General features: G+C 40.5%; 1 protein-coding gene across 2 annotated transcripts in view; it reads left to right on the plus strand.

Moving 5' to 3' along the window:
* Window positions 1-10,208, plus strand: part of LOC124122856 (ribosomal protein S6 kinase alpha-5-like) — a 50,029-nt gene extending 39,821 nt beyond the window's left edge. For both annotated transcript variants that reach the window (XM_046486041.2, XM_046486032.2), the window contains exons 8-16: window positions 681-825; window positions 1,399-1,560; window positions 1,969-2,091; window positions 3,800-3,876; window positions 4,647-4,791; window positions 5,701-5,871; window positions 6,616-6,819; window positions 7,394-7,544; window positions 8,172-10,208. In XM_046486041.2, the coding sequence (XP_046341997.1) occupies window positions 681-825; window positions 1,399-1,560; window positions 1,969-2,091; window positions 3,800-3,876; window positions 4,647-4,791; window positions 5,701-5,871; window positions 6,616-6,819; window positions 7,394-7,544; window positions 8,172-8,881 (1,888 nt within the window). In that variant the 3' untranslated portion in view covers window positions 8,882-10,208. The remainder of the gene's footprint in view (window positions 1-680; window positions 826-1,398; window positions 1,561-1,968; window positions 2,092-3,799; window positions 3,877-4,646; window positions 4,792-5,700; window positions 5,872-6,615; window positions 6,820-7,393; window positions 7,545-8,171) is intronic.
* Window positions 10,209-23,170: the final 12,962 nt, after the last annotated feature.

The raw sequence follows: 23,170 nt of genomic DNA on the forward strand, positions 1-23,170 counted from the left end.
ACTACAAGTCACTGATGTTCACATTTCTTACTGACTATGCACACATTCCTTCTGACTTTCATATGTTTTATTAAAGATAAAGCTTCAGTCAACTTCAGTTTATGTATGACCAGATCGTTTAATAAGTGTATATGCCAATGTTTTTGGTTTTAGAACGCTTAAGAAACATTCGTTGTTTTCTCTCTAATCACATGAGGAACTTTAAAACATCTCATTCTCTCATGAAAGACAAATTTCACTTAGAAACATCATCTGGCTATTTACGATGTCTGTGTGATGCTACACACCCCATTATAGCGTGAGTAATCGCCATAAACATGGCCGTCCGAAAACATATGATGTCCGAAAACCTAGGATCTAAATAGTTTTTGCAAGGATCAGGTAAAACAATTCCCAATCGGACATTTTGTACCCAACTTTTGAGAGCTACAGCAGGCACATGAGTAGGATCGGGTAAGAGGGGGTCGGGTACATGGGTAGTAAATTTGGACTTGTTCCAGCCTGAGTTTCAGTGTTCATGTTGTGATCAACATGTATTTCACGAGTTGCCACATTTAGTCTTGACTGTCTCAAGATTCATATTAGTGTTGTGATGAATATGTATTTTGCATTTTGACACATTTTCTGAACATAGAAATTTTTGTTTTTGAAGTTGTACATTTGCCTACTGTATTTGCCAGGAGAATATTGAAGTGCAACCCTCCAATTCCAAGTGATTTCTCAGGGGACGCCAAAGACTTCATACTGCGATTGTTAACAAAAGATCCTTTGAAGCGGCTTGGCTCTCAAGGGGCTGAGGGTATCAAGAAACATCCGTTCTTCAAGGTGAGAACAGACTTGCCTTGTCTCCCAGGTCCACAATCAAGGATTTATCTTCAACTCAGTTATGGAGGAATATTTTGAAGGAGATACTAAAGAAATATGTGTGCTATTAAAGTAAACCAGCAATATTTAAGCAATATGGACATAAAAAATTCTTGTCTGAAATATTTATACAATCTTTGTTTGACACAGGATCCTTCCAATTTCCTAAAGGGTAGAGGAATCATTTGCTTGGACACTAAATTATTTTAAGACGATGAGAAGTCAGTTTATTTATGACAGCATTACAGGGCATAGATGATCTGAGAATTGAAAACAATTTATGCTACTGCAATATTACAACTGTAGCATGGCGGCCTGAAAATGATCAAGTGTGGGCCAGATGGCTGATGGCAGAGATGAGCAGAGAATGAGATCATACAATCAGCCATGTGACGCATTGTGACCAACTGAGCCTCATTTTACTCAGCTCATTCAGCGAGCTGTAGTTGTTGAGGATCTCTTCTACCCCAGGTCCTGTAGAAGGAGTGCTTTGGTTCTTTGATGTAAACAGTTTTTGTTTGTGGTCTTTTTCAGGGTCTGAATTGGCAAGATCTGTCACGGAAGAAAGTTCCAGCACCATTTGTGCCCAAAATCCGACATGAGCTAGATGTGAGCAACTTCTCGGAAGAGTTCACAGCGATGCAGGCTGCAGACTCTCCTGCCATTGTTCCCATGAACGGGGAGAAACTGTTCAAGGTGAGATCATACACATGAGTGAGTGAGTGAGTGAGTGAGTGAGAGTGAGTGAGCTTTCAGCATGCTTAACAATGTTTGAGTTTATGACTTAAGCAAATGTTGGAGGATGCAGGTCTTGGATGGTTACTAGTTTGGTAAAACCCTCAACATGCAAAGGTGCTGACAAATCAGGAATCATAATCAAAGCAAATCATAGGATCCTGACACACCTAAGGGACATAACTCTGTACTATGAATTCCAGTGCCTTGGACAATTGGGCCACCCATGCCACCATTGTGCAGGGACTGAACCCTTCTCAAGATTGTCATCAAAATCACCATAGTTTTCTGTTATCCAATCTTTATTCTGATTTTAAAATTACCTCATATCTTGTGTGGTTTACAAAGAAGTGTGTTTGTTATTGCCAGGGCTATTCATATGTGGCTCCGTCCATCATCTTCACTGAGAACACGATCAGCAGTAGTCTACTCCACCCCACCCGAGAACATCAGCCCGATGAGTCAAACCTGCTCTGTACTAGTCATCTCAAAGTAAGTGCTTGAAAACCATGAGTGTACTAGTCATCTCAAAGTAAGTGCTTGACAGCCATGAATGTACTAGTCATCTCAAAGTAAGTGCTTGAGTGCCATGAGTGTACTAGTCATCTCAAAGTAAGTGCTTGACTGCCATGTGTGTACTAGTCATCTCAAAGTAAGTGCTTGACAACCATGAGTGTACTAGTCATCTCAAAGTAAGTGCTTGACAGCCATGAATGTACTAGTCAGCTCAAAATAAGTGCTTGACTGCCATGAGTGTACTAGTCATCTCAAAGTAAGTGCTTGACTGCCATGAGTGTACTAGTTGTCTTAAAGTAAGTGCTTGACAGCCATGAGTGTACTAGTCATCTCAAAGTAAGTGCTTGACAACCATGAGTGTACTAGTCATCTCAAAGTAAGTGCTTGACAACCATGAGTGTACTAGTCATCTCAAAGTAAGTGCTTGACAGCCATGAATGTACTACTCATCTCAAAGTAAGTGCTTGACAGCCATGAGTGTACTAGTCATCTCAAAGTAAGTGCTTGAAAACCATGAGTGTACTACTCATCTCAAAGTAAGTGCTTGACAGCCATGAGTGTACTAGTTGTCTCAAAGTAAGTGCTTGACAGCCATGTGTGTACTAGCCATCTCGAAGTAAGTGCTTGACAACCATGAGTGTACTAATCATCTCAAAGTAAGTGCTTGACTGCCATGAATGTACTAGTCATCTCAAAGTAAGTGCTTGACAGCCATGCATGTACTAGTCATCACAAAGTAAGTGTTTGACAACCATGAGTGTACTAGTTGTCTCAAAGTAAGTGCTTGACAGCCATGAATGTACTAGTCATCTCAAAGTAAGTGCTTGACAGCCATGAATGTACTAGTCATTTCAAAGTAAGTGCTTGACAACCAGGAGTGTACTAGTCATCTCAAAGTAAGTGCTTGACAGCCATGAATGTATTAGTCATCTCAAAGTGAGTGCTTGACAGCCATGAGTGTACTAGTTGTCTCAAAGTAAGTGCTTGACAGCCATGAGTGTACTAGTCATCTCAAAGTAAGTGCTTGACAACCATGAATGTACTTGTTGTCTCAAAGTAAGTGCTTGACAACCATGAGTGTACTTGTTGTCTCAAAGTAAGTGCTTGACAGCCATGAGTGTACTAGTCATCTCGAAGTAAGTGCTTGACAACCATGAGTGTACTAGTTGTCTCAAAGTAAGTGCTTGACAGCCATGAGTGTACTAGTCATCTCAAAGTAAGTGATTGACTGCCATAAGTGTACTAGTCATCTCAAAGTAAGTGCTTGACAACCATGAGTGTACTGGTTATCTCAAAGTAAGTGCTTGACAACCATGAGTGTACTAGTCATCCCAAAGTAAGTGCTTGACAACCATGAGTGTACTAGTCATCTCAAAGTAAGTGCTTGACAGCCATGAGTGTACTAGTCATCTCAAAGTAAGTGCTTGACAGCCATGAGTGTACTAGTCATCTCAAAGTAAGTGCTTGACAACCATGAGTGTACTAGTCATCTCAAAGTAAGTGCTGGACAAGCGTCTTGTAGTCTGGTACAGTGCACAAAGGTTTAGTGTACTGTTACAGGTAGTGATATTATAGATGACCTCTATGTTATCACATCTCAACAACTTTTCACACAGCATGTATTACAATCCTGTTCCATAATCCTGATAATGTGTTTGAGAATAGATTCTGTCTAATGTTTCAGAACTCCCCATTCTTCCAGCACTATGACCTTGACTTGAAAGATCCTCCATTAGGAGATGGGAGCTTCTCTATATGCAGGTCAGTTGAAAAATGCACCCTCAGATTTGAGATGCATGTGATACAGTTATTTGAATAAATACTACAGTAGATGCAATTCAACCCCATCTCTTGGTTTCGCTCTCTTCATTTCTGGCTACTGATGTCTACAGTTTCTGGGGGGCATAGGTGGCCCAGTTGTCTAAGGCGCTGCGATTCACTAGAGTTGTGTCCCTTGAGCATGCCAGAAACCTGTGATTGTGGGTTCGAATCCCGGTTCGCCCCAATTATGTTTCTAGGTTTGTCAGCACCATATCCGTGCTTGTGGGTTTCACCGAAGTGGTAAACGTCTTAGGCCTGCATCACTTCGGTCTTTCCTCCCACATTAAGCTGACACACCGTTATATAACTGGAATACTGTTAAAAGCGGCGTTGAACCCAACTCACTCACTCTACAGTTTGTGTTTCTGAAATACCTTGATATGCAAGCAACATTTGCTGCACCTCTTACAATTTGGCCCACCTCCTTTCATTATGATAGGCAACATTAAGCAATCATGACAAGCAAGTATTCGAGTACATTTCTTTCCCTTGTCAAATTTTGGAAAGAGTTTATGAATCAACTGGAACATTGTTCTAATTTTGTTTTGTTAATAACCATGGCCATCTTTCAGTGCTTACCTTTGTCTAATATTCATTATCATGATCACCCATTACATGTGGATGGAAATCTATCATTTACTATGACCTCATGTTAAAGAATGGGTGTAAACCTTTGCTAACATGGTTCTCAAATGTATGTATGTTTACAGAAAGTGTCGTCACAAACAGACCAACATACAATACGCGGTGAAGATAATCAGTCGGCGAGTGGAATGTCACCGGGAGATACAGTTACTTAGGATGTGTCAAGGTCACCCAAATATCGTACAGCTGCAGGATGTGTATCATGACGAGGTTTGTGCAGAAAGCTGTTGGTGTTACTTATGTCAAGTGAGGATGCTGAGTCCACATGAGTTCCAGACCGCCTCTAGTGGTAGAGCGTCCGCCCGGAGAGCGGAAGGTCCGGGGTTCGATCCCCGGCCGTGTCATACCAAAAGACATTAAAAGATGGTACTTGTTACCCTGTCTGATGCTCGTCATTAAGGGGCTAAAACAAGGACTGGTCGGCTCGGAGTCAGTATACTGTGTCTGAGTGGGGTATTCATGTTAAACTGCGGCATGGTATCTCAGTGTGCTAGCACTATAAATCGGCATCAGTCCGGACTCGTACAAGCAGCCACACACACAAACAAACGTGCATGCATGTCGCTATATAAGTGCATTAATCTTGGACGCGACTTTAAACTCCATTTCACCTTACCTCACCTCACCTCACCTCACCTCACCTCACCTCACCTCACCTCACCTCACCCGAATGAGTTCCTAGGCCTCAAGCAGACTATGATTTTCATGTGTAGTGTCAGAATGTCATCTTGCACCTATCTGACCCATGAAGATCCGGGTGAGAATAGGTCTTCAGCAACCCATGCTTGCCCTAAGAGGTGACTATGCTTGTCGTAAGAGGCGACTAAAGGGATCGGCTGGTCAGGCTCACTGACTTGGTTAATGCATGTCATTGTATACCAATGGCATAGATCGATGCTCATGATATCAATCACTGGATTGACTCGATTATTTACAGACATCCATCATATAGTTGTAATATTGCTGAGTGCTTTGTTAAACAACTAACAAACAAATCTCACTTATTCAGTGATTTGGTTCTGACAGACTTGAATCTTGAATAGAATATAAAGTTCCACTAGTGGTGGATTTCATGGTTTCTTTAAGCACTGTGTTGATGAGTTGTCTTCTTCGGCACAGTTCCACACCTACATTGTGATGGAGGTACTCAGAGGAGGGGAACTATTGGATCGAATTCGGAAAAAGAAAAGCTTCACTGAGACAGAAGCCAGTGAGATAATGCAGAAGTTAGTGAGAGCTGTAGACTTCATGCATGCCAAGGGAGTTGTGCACCGCGATCTGAAACCAGAGGTAGGCATAGCAGGGACAGCTTCCTTTCCATTGTGTCAGCTTGGCCATCTCAAGGCCCATGGTCACTGACCAAGCTGTAGTATTGCAGTCTTATCAAGCTTCAGTAGTCTTAGATATGGTTGAGGAGTAGGGCAGTTTGATATGTTTAAGGTGTAGCACAGTCTTAAAAAGGACTCATTAAGCAATAGTCACCCACCTATGTATAGTTAATCCTGTTTAATTGGCTTCCTCATCATGTGTTCTCTATTATGTTGTTGCAGTATTATCTTCTGTTGTCATTATTTCACCTACTCATGTTAATCTCTCTCATGTATGCAATTGATGTTATTGCTAATCCTCCACCTACTATATATATTCTGTACCATTTTCATTATTCAGCCCTGCTTGACAACAGTATAAGGATCTATACTGAAACGTCGTTATTACAGTAAAATAAAGAAGTTGTAATCCATAAATTGTGTCTACTGTGTCTTTAATAGGGTTAAGGAGTAGCACAGTTTTAGTTAGATATGGTGAAGTTTTGTTTTGTTGTGCTTGCTGTTGACCCCCGTGGTGATTCCGGATTGTTCCCAGCAATCTTTGCTGGTTCATTGCATGGTCAGTGCCAGTGACTTGGTTCATCATATCAGTCACTTGATGTATACAGGCCACTGTCATGCAGCTGGAATAATGCCCAGTTCAACTACAAACAAACAAACCTGATTAGTCAGGATACTAACAGGCAATAAATGTCTTTTGTTTCAGAACCTGATATTTGAGGATAATACTGATGATGCTGAAATCAAGATTGTTGATTTTGGGTTTGCCAGACTCAACCCCGAGAACCAACCCCTGAAAACTCCTTGTTTTTCTCTTCCCTATGCCGCCCCCGAAGTTCTCCGACAGACAACGAGTCGGGAAACAGGGTACGACGAGTCATGTGACCTGTGGAGTCTCGGTGTTATCCTGGTGAGTAAACATCATGGATATGTTTCCATAGAGATACGGTTCACTGTTACCACGGGTAGCAACTTCAAGGGTGAAGTCAGTTATCGGTACAAGGACCCGTCCTCGTCAGCTTCACTAAAGTGAAAAAATCTAAGACCTGTATTATTTCAAACTTTCCTCAAAATGACAACACAGGGATATAACTAAAATATGTTCAAAGCCATGTTAAACCAACTCTCGCTCACTCACTCCCACATGTGCACGCACGCACGCACACACTGTGACATGGCTGATGTTGTGCCATTCTACGTCATATTTAGGTAAACAGCATTCACGGACTCACAAGACTGCCTCAGTGATCTAGTGGTAGAGTGTCTGCCTTGTCATACCAAAAGATGTTAAAAGTTGGTACTTGTTGTTACCCGGCCTGGCGCTCGGCATTATGGGGCTAAAACAAGGACTGGTCCGGACACACGCAAGCACGCACACACTCCGGACTAGTTCAAACATGCACGCACACACGCCAATATGGGTGCAATAATCTGATGTTCCCATTTCACAACACCTCACCTCACAATGTTGGTTTATGTTTCAGTACACAATGCTGTCTGGGAAGGCCCCCTTCCAGGCAAAGAGTCATGAAGACACTGCTGAGGCGATCATGTCGAGAATCAAGGGAGGAGAGTTTGACATGTCCTTGCCTGAATGGAAGTCTGTGTCAGAACCAGCGAAAAGACTTATAAAGGGTAGGCATTGAAAACAAGGACTCTGTCTTCTCATATATCCTGTCTGGGCCAAAAACGTTTGATTCCACTAGCCCGAACTTGATTCTTAGAATCATTTTTTTCACATTTCAGTGTTATATGGACTGTAGTCAGTCCTTGATTTAATGCTATTTCTGTCACTATTTCTCTGTAGTCCGTCCGTCCAAGGTTTAGTGTTATTTTGTCATCTGTCGCTTTTTCGCTCTTGTCCTAAGTTGTGTTGGGGCTGTGTAGGAGGATTTAGCACTGTTCTTTGCTGTTTCCATATTGGCAACACAAGATATGCATCAAAGCATGGGTATTAAAAGTGTAACAAAACAAGTAACTTGGTCATGATGTTGGAAATCAATTGTGGTATTGAACAATTCTCACTAAAACTTTCACAGTACATACCCATCTGGAGTGCAGGTCAGAACTGTAACTTTCATTATGCCAAGATGGCTTGTTGCTCATGCCTTCAGTCACTGGTTTGCGTTGTCCAGACTCAATTTATTTACAAGCTGCCATGATACAGCTGGAATATTGCATTAAACAACTCCCTGACTTTCATAGTAAAGAAGTCTTTGATGTCTGTTTGTAAGAAGTTAACACCACTTTCTTTTTTGGCAGGTTTGTTGCGCGTAGAACCAAGGAAAAGGTTGACGATGTCAGATCTGCAGAAGAACGAGTGGGTCAACGGCAGCAACTTACAGCTCTTCTCTCACACACCGCTCAAAACTCCCGGCGTTCTCTCCACCACCAACAGCTCTGTCAATGTGCAGTTGTCCGTAACAATGGATGCTTTCCACATGGCTACGAAAGAGGGCTTCCGGCTTCAAGACGTAGCCACTGCCCCATTAGCCAAACGACGTCGAGCTAAGAAAAGCTCAACAGACAATCGTAGTAGTTCTACAGACAGTAATAATTCTAGTTCGACTGTTTCGTCTGGGCTGACACAGTCTCCAGTGCGGCAGTCGCCAGTGAGGACTCACTCCAACACCTCGAACACCTCCAGTACCTCTCAGGGTTCCATGTCCAGTATGGGCTTTGTCCCCCAGAAGGGTGCCACGCCCCGAGTGGACAGCCCCTTGTCCTCCACCTCCAAGGAGAGAGTGATTCATATAAACTCCACTGACACACCAGAGGTTGAGGTGCACATGACTCGCGGTATCAAACGCAAGTTGGACATTGAACAACAACGCCTAGCAGAAGAGGATGAAGATGATGACTGTATAATCATTGCTAACACATTCCCCTCTTCCAGAACGAATGCTGATGACAAATCGAAAAATGGTTCCACCAAACGAATACGGACTGATACAATTGTTATTGATGATTAGGTGATCTGTGATATTGACCAGTGGTCATGGTTTATAAAAGATATGTTGCTTTTTTCAGAATCTATTCCATTTTGATGTATTATTAGTGTCTTACTCCTAGAACACATATCTGGATTTGGTGGGAGCTGGTGCCCTCTGAAGTGTTTACATGAGTTGTCTCCCCTTGACTTCATTTCTCACAATTGAAGCTACAGTAACTGGTTCACAAATTAAAACTTGGTCAGGACATTCTTATCAATTCTAAACAGTTCAACACTTCCTGTGTTTACTTACAATATATCCGTCATTTGGTTAAAAATCTGCAGGGAATTTTCAATAATGCTGCATAATATATACCCCGTCTATGACCTCATCTGTTAAATTAACAGTTTTCATCTAGTGCTTTCAACTCTTTCTACATGTATTTATACAATGATCATAATGAGATCTTCAGGAAGGCAACATGAAGCTACTGAAGGCAAGTGTGTGAAATAATTTCAAAGTATTGCTCGCCTGCTTGGCTAGCCTAGCTATAAAACTTACTGGTCAGTTTCAAATTTTACTTGCTTAAATATGCGAGTTTATTTTAAACCTGTATTGCTAATTGTGAGTCAGATATTATGAAAGGTGATGACACTGCAACCTCAGTTCGTTACGGATATTAATTTGATTTTTAAGGTCGTATTGATGTAAATGAGAGAACTTTTTTTTATTTAGATAAAAAAAGAGCATACAAAAATCACAGTTAAAATTTCAGTAGCCCGTCAGGTTAGGGCTATTTTTAGTACAATCCAAATTTTGCTAGCCATGAGCGGCTATTTCGCACACTGCTTAAGGCCATACTTCTCTCATAACACTGCCCCTAGTGGGTGTTGGAGTCTGACTAGACAAGGGAGATAAGTCTTGTAAATATCTATGTTATACCTTGCCACACCCACCCTTTGTTTGAACATTGACTGTGTATAGTGCCTTAACTGTGCTTGTTGGCAAATCCCTTATAGAGTATCACGGATGTGCTGAGAATCAGGGAAGATATTACAAAGGCAAAGATTTCTCACTTCTACATTGATATTGCTTATTGCGCCTAATTGACCCAACAAGATCAGATTTAAAATGGGTACTCTTTGGATTGATTTTGCATATTGTAATGAAGAAATACAGACCGACCATTTGATGTTCATGGTGGGGTGGGGCTTGGGATTTTGTTTGGACACTAGATATTTCTTCAGCAACAGCAGGGGGCACGGGTGGCCCAGTCGTCTAAGGCGCCGCGATTCGCTGTGCAGAGTTGCATCCCTTGGGCATGCCAGAAACCTATAATTGTGGGTTCGAATCCCGGTTCGCCCTGATTATGTTTCTAGGTTTGTCAGCACCATACCTGTGCTTGTGGGTTTCACCGAAGTGGTAAACGTCTGAGACCTGCATCACTTCGGGCTTTCCTCCCACATTAAGCTGACACGCTGTGATATAACTGGAATACTGTTAAAAGCGGCGTTAAACCCAACTAACTCACTCACTTCAGCCACAGCTACAAAACCACATATTTTGTTACTTGTAACTAAGTCTAAATATTTCCTTTTCTTCTAAAAAACACCTTGCAACAATGGGATTTTTTTTGCACACAAATTCTATAAAAAAAAAATCCCCCCCCCCTCCCATATCAAATGGTCAGCCCCTAACCAAAATTATTTAGATGATTGATTTAAAGGTAAAGGCACCTGTTGTCATTCATAGACAAAGTATCACTGAATGTGACACTTAATGGTTTTGTGTGTCTACAGACCTCAAACAGCTTTGTGCAATACCTTAAAAGAAAAGAATTAATGACTGTGTGCTACACTGAAACCTGTCTTGTTAGATTAGCTTTGGGTTGTTTCAGATTAATCTTGTTTATAATGTGTAGAGAGATTGATAACTGCAATATATTCTGATGAATCCATTTGTGGCTGAAGACATCTGGATTGAATATGAATATTTTATCACAGCAGAGGAAGTAAATGTCATTATTTGAAGTTCATGTTCCTAAATCAAACGAAAATCAAACAAAGAAATATGTAAAATCTGATCTTACATCTCTAAGATACTTTAAAATTAGGAGAAACAAGTCTTATGTTTCTGGTTTTTGGTTTGGTTGAAGGTGTGAGAGTTATTTTGGTATTTTTAAAATCTGTCTTTGGCCCAGCATCAATTGTGGTTTGAATGGCTTAAAAGCTTGTTACTGTTTTTGCTTTTAGGTTGGCAAATTAGAGTTACCTGCCCTTTGTTTAAAATCTGGAAAGGAAAGGCCAGATTCAGGGGTTTGAGAATGAAGAATGCAGAAACCAGAAACATAAGACCTCTGGGGGATGGGGAGGAGGGGGATTTGCTGACTTCATAAAATGGGGAGTAGATGGGATCTGTGTGTGTCGTTAAATGATCTGACCCCCCTGATCAAAGTTCTGCAGCAGCTTGGCATACAATCTTCTTGTTGACAACTTTGTGTTTAGACTGTTGTGAGGTATTACCTTTGTAACATGAATCCTTTATCGTTAGGACCCTGATTTGTCTTTTAGAACATAAATTTATTTTTAAAAATTGTTAATGAATTGTGCATATGATACAACTATTTATTGACTTTTACATCATTTTCAAAATAAATTGATGTGATATTGTTACTATTTATCTTTTTGAAGTTCAGACTTGTTATATATCGTAATGCCTTTCTGGAACTTTTAATTCATGAAGTGGAAGTACATGTTGGTTACAGAAGCTTTCTATGTAGATGATTTGGTCGTTATGTGCTTTTCCTTCAATAGGAGTAACATTCTCCTGAATATATTTCATTATAAAACATCAGAAGATGTTCTTGTGGATGTCAACTGATTATCAAAGAGTTGATATACAAGTGTGTCGATAGAGCACTCAGATTCTGCAAATCTATTCGCACCGTAGTGAACAGAGCACAATTTGTCAAATGCTCTCTGTGCCTTGGTACCAGCTCTCATGTTACCAGATGCACAGACACTACTCAAGAGAAGTTAAGGATTAACCGATTCTCCCATATTTCTATAGTTAATCTGTCATACCAAGACAAAAGGGCCATGCAGTTCTTTTATTTTACTATAGATAATCTGTCATACTATGACAAATTAACCACAGTAATATAAAAGTGAAATGGCTATCTCAGTCCCTAATCTTTCATATCACTGCAGTTCTTGTCAGATCAGACAGGTTATCTATAGTAAAATGAAAGAATTTGGTGATCCTTAACTTCTTTTGAGTAGTATACTTATACAACGGTAGGCTGACACATTCGATACTAGCAGTCACTGTTTTGTGTGACCCTGCATGATGATTGATTCTCACACTAGCGCCATAAGAGGGTTCTTAAGCCCCTGGAATGGAATACCTCTTTTTGCAATTGTACAAAAGATGAAATTACTATTTTTGATATGAGTTGTAAAGAATTAATTTTGACATATTTTCAGGTAAGTTCTTGTACATGATCACAAAGTAAGATTTTTACTTGAAGTAGTGTTACTGGTCACTTTTGAGGTATGTTACATTAGTCTTTTGAAAGGCAAGAGTGGCCCATGTTGAGAGAGTGACACTCTTAGACCAGCGTATCACTGGTAGTGCAATATTGTCATGTGCACAGCAAGTTTGTCATTTCAAGCATACCACATAAGGTGGTCATGTCAAGGACCACATTGCTTATTGTGTAAACAGTTGGTTCTATTTAGTAAGATTCAACATGTGTTTATGTTGTTTTTCATCTAGGAGATAAGGCCAGACTCTCTCTTTTTAGCTTGGTTTACAAATCCAGCAACTCCAAGATATTGAAAACAGTATGTGAAACAGTGTAAGGCAGTTGGCTTTTTATGAATAAGTTAAAGGTTAAAAAATCGAACTCATTTACTGTCACTATCAATATGAATAAATCATTAAAATACAATTGAAACCTGTTGGAAATTTATCTTAAAACACATGACGAGAAGTGACAGATTCATGTCTATTACAGAAGGGAGGTAACTCTAAACTCACCTCACCTCACCACATCCACACACAATCATGACCTACCTACTTAAAATTTTGCGGAAATCAAAAAAGATATTTGAAATTGGATTGTTATTTTTTTTTATAATATTTGACTGCTGACCTGAAACTTTAGGCAAAAAAATTGTAAGCCAAAAAGAAAGAAAAACGTCTGGCCTGATATCGAACCATGGAAGCAGGTGGTCTGTTTGACGATGATAGTACATACGTCTACAAGCCTTGGAGGCAGGTCTTCCTAAGAGTGATCATGGTGTTATTTAAAGTCAATTTCATGTTTCCTGTAAGAATCTGCTGGCTCTGGTAAGGGTTTGAATCCCAAAAGTGCCTGGCAGAGTTATGGCCCATGGCATGTTAGAACCATGCTGGTTTTACAATAGTGGTAAACATCTATATCCTGCACAATACGTTATGACATACTGTTCCATGCAGCTCTACTTGCTCTCTCTTACCTAGGTCTCGAGTGTAACCAGCGTGCATTGTGTACATACATCATGAATGCATATGTATGGGTCTTTTTTCAATGACTGGAAGATGTGAAAGAAATTAGGAATTGTTAAGATGATTGGTATTTGATTTGGGAAGAATTGGCTGCTCTCCCACTCCAGCATTAGAAGTATGGAACAAGATATGTGGAAGATTGATGACATACAGTTTGACATTACCACACACGATGGCTGCTGCCTTGTCTCAGCTGGCCTTGTGTCTACTTTGTTGACATTTCAGCAGGTTCTCCAGTACAATATATTCAAATAACATTTGTTAACAGTATTCAAATATTGTGTTACACCTGTGACATTTGTTAACAATATTCATATATTGTGTAACATTTTCCACATTTGTTAACAGTATTCAAATATTTTGTAACACCTGTGACATTTGTTAACAATATTCAAATATTGTGTAACACCTGTGACATTTGTTAACAATATTCAAATATTGTGTAACATTTTCCACATTTGTTAACAGTATTCCAATATTGTGTAACACCTGTGACATTTGTTATACTTTCCACAACAAGTACCACAACAGGATATTTATGTTCTTATAGACAGTGGAGTGAAATGTGATATGTATCTGAAGTGACCTGCAAGATAGGAAGTTATTAGAGACTGACCCTGGATTAAGTAATGTGCTGGTCAATCTGTAATAATTTCAGTATGATTTCTTAGGGCTTTTCTGGACTGCAACACTTTTATGATGATCTCTGATATGAATATGCAAATGTACATAATGGTAGAAGGAAAAAGGTCAGTACTGAAACCTGCATTGAGGGTGTTTCAACAGCAGGTTGTGTGTCCGGCAGAGATAACTAACAATATTTTCCATCAACCAATTGTCCATCTTCCCGAGGCAAGAGTGTTCACTAGCCTATATCAAAGACTACTTTTTAGAAACTAGACTTTGATATATAGGCTAGTGGACACTCTTGCTTTGGGAAGATGCTTATATTGTCAGGCTCACTTGCACAAGGCGAATTATTTGCTATTATTATTGTAAGTGTTTTTAGTCTATGATTGTGTTGGTCCTGGGTGACCATACAGTTCCTAGTCTTTGTGTTAGTGTGTGCATGGCTTGGTGCAGATCTAAGTGAGTGAATTAGTTAAATGTGTGGTACATGGAGGGAGGATGTGTGTGTTGGGGGCCATGGCTGTGAGGGACAGCTCCCGCGTATGGGATGTGGCTGTAGGGTACGGATGGAATGGGAGGGACAGGATTTGGGATGTTAGGGACAGGATTTGGCTGTCAGGATGTGGCTGTGGTGTATGGAGTACCTGTGGGGTATGGGATGTGGCTGTGAGAGACAGAATGTGGCTGTGAAGGACCGGATGAGGCTGTGCTGTGATGCATATAGGATGCTCTATGTTGGTAAATGTACTTGATATGTTATGGTTACAGTTGCAACAACAATTCCCAGTCAGAATAACCATGGTTCTGCATGGTTTCCCTGAAAGTTTATCTCATTGCCTGTGAATTAACTTTAGGATTTTAGAGGACATTTTGTATTACTTTCGCATAATGTGCCAACATGTGCATTCAGCCAATGTCTACATGTTACCATGACAACATTGAATAACGCATGACCTCTGAGGTTTGCATATGTGTGGATGCTGTCAAATACGTCAAGTCGTCAGTTTTACCATATCTTCAGCATAAAGGCCCTAGTGTGGATGCCGTCAAATACGTCAAGTCATCAGTTTTACCATATTTACCATATTTTCAGCATAAAGGCCCTATGAGCAGAACACTCTTAAATGCCACTTTCAGTTTTACAGGTTAAAGTTTTAGCGATCTTTTATATGTTTTTACAAGTTTTGACTGTTTAACCTGGCATTGTGTTATGCCTATGCCAGTAACAGCAAGTGTTGTATGACTATACAATAACTTATGTCTAAGTGCACCATATAAGTTATTATATAGTCATATAATACTTGCTGTTACTGGCATTGTGTTACGCCTATGCCAGTAACAGCAAGTGTTGTATGACTATACAATAACTTATGTCTATGTGCACCATATAAGTTATTATAAAGTCATATAATACTTGATGTTACTGGCCTTGTGTTATGCCTATGCCAGTAACAGCAAGTGTTGTATGACTATACAATAACTTATGTCTATGTGCACCATATAAGTTATTATATAGTCATATAATACTTGATGTTACTGGCCTTGTGTTATGCCTATGCCAGTAACAGCAAGTGTTGTATGACTATATAATAACCTATGTCTATGTGCACCATATAAGTTATTATATAGTCATATAATACTTGCTGTTACTGGCATAGGCGTAACACAATGCCAGTAACAGCAAGTGTTGTATGACTATACAATAACTTATGTCTATGTGCACACAATTGTAATTACATTTTTATGACAATTTGTTACATTAATATATGGATTGTAAATAGGATTATACTAAGTAAATGGATGTTTATAATATTTATTGTGTATATCCTCCAGGCTGAGCACTTGATCTGGTATTTTAGTACTTGTTCCCTATATTTGATACACTTTTTCTACACTTGCGGGAAGTCAGAGCCATGTGTACAGCTTAAAGAGATGTAAATAAACTGGATCTAAGAATGTTCATGATGTTTTGTTTGTGTTGTGTTCATAGTCCCTGGCTCCAAGTTGGTCCTTGGGGTGTCGGTGAATACATGTTGAAGACTTGTCCTGAAAAAGTTGAACCGAAGTATTATGACTGTCCGTGCAAAGATATTGTACTATTCCAGAGTTATGCCAGTTTTTTAGTGCTAGCCAGTTTTTTAGTGCTAGCCAGTTTTTTAGTGCTAGCCCACTGAGATGACATGATGCAGTTTAACATGGACACCCCTTGTTTATGTTGTGTTCATATTCCCTCTCTTCAAGTGTGTCCTTAGGGTGTTGGTGAACACATGTTGCTGTGGGTTTCCATGTATGCAGCCTGACACATGGATAGATTGCTATGAAGTCTTGCCGAAACATTTTATGATATGCTTCATTTATTATTTCTATAGATGCAGACATTAGCTATGACATGATGACACAAAGTGAAATTTACTTCAGCATCACTGAATGATGTCAAGGATAAAACTATATATAAACTCTGTTTATACGGCAAAAAAATTGCATATTTGCAAATTTGCACACATATGCAAATTTACACACGTGAGCAAAAGTATATTTGCTGTTTATTTCATATGAAGTATAAATCCCATAAGTAAATTTGGAGTAAATTGTCAAAACCATCCATTTCTGTCATAGCCATGGAAAAGATCAGACTGGAAAGTTTCCGCAAGCGCAGAAAATTTCCCTATTTCCTGAGTGTAGCTCTAGCTCTGAGTTGTTCAAATGTTAGACAAATAAGAAGAAAACCCCGGTCAAAGGAGTGGCATGACATGGTTGTTCTGCAGCACTTTGAAGAGACAGACTGGCTGCATTGGCCACTGATGTATTGATAGTTCATCTTCACACATTACAGCTGATATTCTTATAATTCAGCTTTACGTATAAACCTGATAATCCTATAGTTCATTTTTCCATTGGCCGCTGATATATTGATAGTTCATCTTCACACATTATACCTGATATTCTTATAGTTCATCTTTACATGTACTGCCAATATCCATCTAGTTCATCTTTACATAATACACCTGATCTTCCTATAGATCATATTTACACTGACCTCCGATAATCATACATTTACATGTACTGCCAATATCCATCGAGTTCATCTTTACATAATACACCTGATCTTCCAATAGATCATATTTACACTGACCTCCGATATTCATATATTTACATGTACTGCCAATACCCATCTAATTCATCATTACAGGGTTCGAATCCCGGTTCGCCCCGATTATGTTTGTTATATAAGGTTTGTCAGCACCATACCCGGGCTCGTGGGTTTTAACTGAAGTGGCAAACGTCTGAGACCTGCATCACTTTGGACTTTCCTCCCACATTAAGCTGACACGCCGTGATATAACTGGAATACTGTTAAAAGCAGCGTTAAACCCAACTCACTCACTCACTCGTCTTTACATATTGCACCCGATAATCCTATAGTTAATCTTTGCGTACCCTGGCTGATATTTGTGTCGTCTATAAGCCCTGTTTATACAGCGACATTTGCACACGTGTGTATTTTTTGCATATGTGCAAATTCGCTTATGTGAGCAAATTTGACCGTATGGACGCACTTACTCATGTGAGTAAATTTACACCTCGTTGGGACTAGGTGCAAATTTGCTACAACCTGTGAGTATATGCAGTTTAGTTGCGTATTTTTTGCTACCGTGAGCAAATTTGGTCGTATGGACACATAGCAAATTTACATACAGTAAGTATATTTCCCAACTGATTCCCAACTATTGATACTCAACAACAAAAGTTCCTGTGACACCAATATTTTAGTGTATTTTTCAAACAAGTAAAGTTTGGTTTTCAATATTGTAGTACATGCATGGAATCAAGTCACAAAAACGCAACTGCTACAGAAAAGCGTGCATTCCATGCAAAAGTTGACTTTTATGCAAGCCCATGCATTTCACTACCCAAGGATGGGTATAAAAATATGTGCGTTAAAGGGATTCCAATTGCATTGTTTAGCATCTTGCTGACAACAACCACTCAGAAAAACAACAAAATTACGCAATTATTCAACATTACGAGATGCCAAGCCTGTCCGAAAATGAGCCTCTGCGAGCGATTGGTATGCTTGAAGCAGGATCGAGTCAACGTGATGTTGCAAGACAATTTAACGTCCACAGAAACACCATTTGGTGTTTATGGCAACGTTGGCAACAGACGAATGCAGCCAGAGACCATCCTCGGAGTGGCAGGCAGTGTAACCAATAATCGACAAGACAGCTGGATTCGAACAACACAGCTACGAAATCGATTCCAGCCAGCAACAGTGGCTGCAAGAAGCATCCCTGGCCTTCGACGAATATCTTCACAAACCGTACGTCGTCGCCTTGGATGTGCAGGGATTGTCGCCAGAAGACCCGCCAGACGTCCCATTTTGACAGGAAACCACCGTCAAGCACGTCTACAGTGGTGCAGACAGCGTCTACGCTGGACGGCCATACAGTGGGGACAAGTTCTATTCACTGACGAGTCTCGTTTTCACCTCTGCCACAGCGATCGACGGATTCGAGTGTACCGTTCGAGGTGAACGTTCCGTCAATCATTGTGTCATGGAAGAAGATCGGTTCAGGGGCGGCAGCCTTATGGTATGGGGTGGGATTACAGCAAGACAGACGTTTGATAGTGGTAGAGGGAAATCTCAATGGACAGCGCTACCGCGAAGAGATCATCGGTCCTGTTGTTCTACCGTTTTGCGTCGTCATGGCCCAGGCATTACCTTTCAACGTGACAACGCCTGGCCTCATATTGCTCGACTTATTCAGGATTCTCTTCAACAAAACAACGTGAATGTCATCCCCTTGCCGGCTCGCTCCCCTGATCTCTCACCAATCGAGTATATGTGGGATGAGATGGATCGGCGCCTTCGACGTCAACCACGTGTTCCACAGGCCCTCCAGGAACTTCGAAACATGCTCCAGCAGATTCAGGATTCTCTTCAACAAAACAACGTGAATGTCATCCCCTTGCCGGCTCGCTCCCCTGATCTCTCACCAATCGAATACATGTGGGATGAGATGGATCGGCGCCTTCGACGTCAACCACGTGTTCCACAAGCCCTCCAGGAACTTCGAAACATGCTCCAGCAGATATGGACAGATATCCCACAGGACTTTGTGCGACGCCTGGTCCATTCCTTGAGACGAAGATGTGTTGCTTGTTAGCATGAGTCCTATGCCCCCTGGTGAAGGTCAAGTTTACAGAGGTCAAGGTCCTTCCTCACTCTTGTATTCAAGTCATGGTCAGTCGTCTGGCTGTACCTTAATGGCCATCTACAGACACGGATAAGCAGGAAGAAGGCACTTTTTCCCAATTTGTGAACTGTATTCCTGTGAAGAATTAAGGACACAGCATGCATTTACATGCTGAACAGTAAAGAAACAAATTTTATTTTAATTTGTGAAAACGTTTGATATTTGTTGATTTACACTTCGCGTTCGAAGTCAAGAGATATAATTCACTCAAGCAAACAATTTTAAAACTTTAATTTTTTTACGGTTTCTTTAATTGCACAAGGCTGTGCGAGATGATCATGTCAAAATTACATGAAAGCAAATACAATTAAAAAGGTTGAAAACGTGTAACTCTCTGTCATTCTATTTGTTAGACGTAACTTTGAAATGTTTTAGGCAATAAACAAATTAAAGAAAGAATCTGTTCAGTTGAATAAAATATTATTTCCTTCAGTTAAGTAGCTAAAATGGCTGCCAAGTTTAATGTTTCACACACAACAAATTGCTCAAAGTTCGTTGTTCAAGAAAGTCTGTGCAGTATCATCCCTAAGGGTCTTTGCACACGGAAAGGTTCGTCACCTCCATCCTGTATGCCCACTTGTTCATCATCTGTGTCATCATCTGTGTCTTCATTCCACTCATCCCTGTAGGTTTCATTGACACTCTCACATATGTTATGCAAGACAATGCAACAACCAATCACTATGCAAGCAAACTACACATCGACATGTTCACGTCGGTAAACATGTATCGATGGTCACAAACTCCCTGTAGGATCAGTGAATAAAAACCCTTCCTGTTCGAGTACATGTAATCACCATGTGACTGTTTGGGGGCGATGATGGGAATGTGACAACCATCAATGGACCCTGCACAGTTAGGAAAATCCCATCTTTCCTCATATCCTCTTATCACATCCTTCAGGGCTTCCCCCTCAGGGAATTTGACATACTCATCCAATAGGACTTTCAAAATTGCCTCACACACCTGATGGACACAAACACACACAGTAGCCTTCCCAACACCAAAGCGATTACCGACTGTCCTGTACTCTGACGAAGATGCAAACCAGTACAATTGCTACCTTCTTTTGGACACCCAATGGTTCTTCAACGGTGTCTTGGGAAGGAGAGAGTTCATCTTCAAGTCTTCTGCAAATGAAATCCAATATTTCCTTCCTCATTCTGAAGCTTTCTAGCCAGTCTGTCTCTTCAAAGTGCTGCAGAACAACCATGTCATACCACCCCTTTGACCGGGGTTTTCTTATTTCTCTAACATTTGAACAACCCAGAGCTAGAGCTACACAAAGGAAATAAGGAAATTTTCTGCGCTTGCGGAAACTTTCCAGTCTGATCTGTTCCATTGATATGACAGAAATGGATGGTTTTGACAATTTACTCCAAATTTACTTTATGGGATTTATACTTCGTATTAATGCACAGCAAATATACTCTTGCTCACATGTGTAAATTTGCATATGTGTGCAAATTTGCAAATATGCCATTTTTTGCCATATAAACAGAGTTTATATATAGTTTTATCCTTGACATCATTTAGTGATGTTGAAGTAAATTTCACTTTGTGTCATCATGTCATAGCTAAAGTACTGCAGAACAACCATGTCATACCCCCCTTTCGACCGGGGTTTTCTTCTTATTTCTCTAACATTTGAACAACTCAGAGCTAGAGCTACACTAAGGAAATAGGAAAATTTTCTGCGCTTGCGGAAACTTTCCAGTCAGATCTTTTTTTTTTATGACAGAATTTACTTATGGGATTTATACTTCGTATTAATGCACAGCGAATATACTTTTGCTCACGTGTGTAAATTTGCATATGTGTGCAAATTTGCAAATATGCAATTTTTTGCCGTATGAACAGAGTTTTAGACGACTGGTCCACCCGTGCCCCCTAATCACCTTTTACGACAAGCATGGTCGCCTCTTACGGCAACCATGGGTTGCTGAAGACCTATTCTAACCCGGTTGTTGGAAGACTGTTATGCTTCTTTCCCTAATGGTGCCAGTAGTATTGCATGCATCAACTACGACAGCGAGCCTGACCATCGGACCCCGTAAGTCGCTTCACAAGTGTGGATGGCAGTAGACCAGTTCTAACCCGGATTTTCAAGGGTTAAGAGAAAAAAAAGCAGTCTCGTTATATAGGTGAATCACTAACATATGGTACTTTTGAAGATCCGGGTCAGAACAGGTCTTCAGCAACCCATGCTTGCCTTAAAAGGCGACCATGCTTGTCGTATGAGGTGACAAACGGGATCGGGTAGTCAGGCTTGGAAGTCGCTTCACAAGTATGGATGGCAGTAGACCAGTTCTAACCCGGATTTTCAAGGGTTAAGAGAAAAAAAAGCAGTCTCGTTATATATGTGAATCACTAACATATGGTACCTTTGAAGATCCGGGTCAGAACAGGTCTTCAGCAACCCATGCTTGCCTTAAAAGGCGACCATGCTTGTCGTATGAGGTGACAAACGGGATCGGGTAGTCAGGCTTGTAAGTCGCTTCACAAGTGTGGATGGCAGTAGACCAGTTCTAACCCGGATTTTCAAGGGTTAAGAGAAAAAAAAGCAGTCTCGTTATATATGTGAATCACTAACATATGGTACCTTTGAAGATCCGGGTCAGAACAGGTCTTCAGCAACCCATGCTTGCCTTAAAAGGCGACCATGCTTGTCGTATGAGGTGACAAACGGGATCGGGTAGTCAAGCTTGCTGACTTGATTGATGCATGTCATCGTATCCCACTTGCGTAGATCGATGCTCATGATGACAATCTCTGGATGGTCTTGTCCAGGCTCAAGTTTATAAAGACCGCCGTTATATAGCTGGAATATTGCTGAGTGCGGCGTCAAACAAGAAACAAACAAAGAACTAATATTTGGTTCGTGATATATTTATTGACAATTGTATAGACAAGATGATAAACTATAACTGTAAAATGTAACAACTGTTGGCTATTTCTATTAATACAACATCGTTAGTTGTTCCTCAAGTTGTTCCTCAAGTACTATTCCAACAGCTGACATTACTTTGAACGTATGATTTTTCAAAAAAAGATACATTAGAAAATGACATAATAAATCCTTAAGTTTTAAGGTTTTATATTTACCCCGTGAGAGTGAGTGAGTGAGTTGGGTTTAACGCCGCTTTTAACATTATTCCAGTTTTATCACGGCGTGTAAGCTTAATGTGGGAGGAAAGCCAGAAGTGATGCAGGTCTCAGACGTTTACCACTTCGGTGAAACCCACGAGCACGGGTATAGAGTGCTGACAAACCTAGAAACATAATCGGGGCGAACCGGGATTCGGACCCACAATCATAGGTTTCTGGCATATCCAAGGGACGCAACTCTGCACAGCGAATCGCGGCGCCTCAGACGACTGGGCCACCCGTGCCCCCACCCCGTGAGAGAAGGGTTGGGTGTTGGTGGGGTGCAGAGGTGAAACATACATATCATTTTTCATGTCTTTGAATGGCATTTAGAAGTGATACGCATAAGGAAAAGAAGACAACTTCTTTATTATGAAACACAACGTTTCGGAGTATATGCTTACCCCTGCATCAACTCTACCTTAGCATTTATTATGTTCATACATTGGATGTCATTCTAGAGATCGGATTCACTGAATGTAAAGGTGCTGTGTTTATAAAATGTCGAAAAGACATGATTTTTTTCTCGGTCAGCCATTTATGCATTCACAATCAAGAAAGGGATCGGCAATAAAATAACCTTACATTATAGGTTGGTGTTTGTGTTAAACTGGTTCCATTGTTACAATGTTAGGTAGAGAGGTGCCCAGTCAATGTTTGTGTCCGCAAAGCGCTAAGCTTGCGGCGCGTACAAGCAGTGGAACCAGTTTCGCATTACTTCCCACCGTCAACCCATCTACGC

This window comes from Haliotis rufescens, unplaced genomic scaffold, assembly GCF_023055435.1.
Source record: "Haliotis rufescens isolate VD_foot unplaced genomic scaffold, xgHalRufe1.0.p SCAF_3, whole genome shotgun sequence".
Taxonomy (NCBI): Eukaryota; Metazoa; Mollusca; class Gastropoda; order Lepetellida; family Haliotidae; genus Haliotis; species Haliotis rufescens.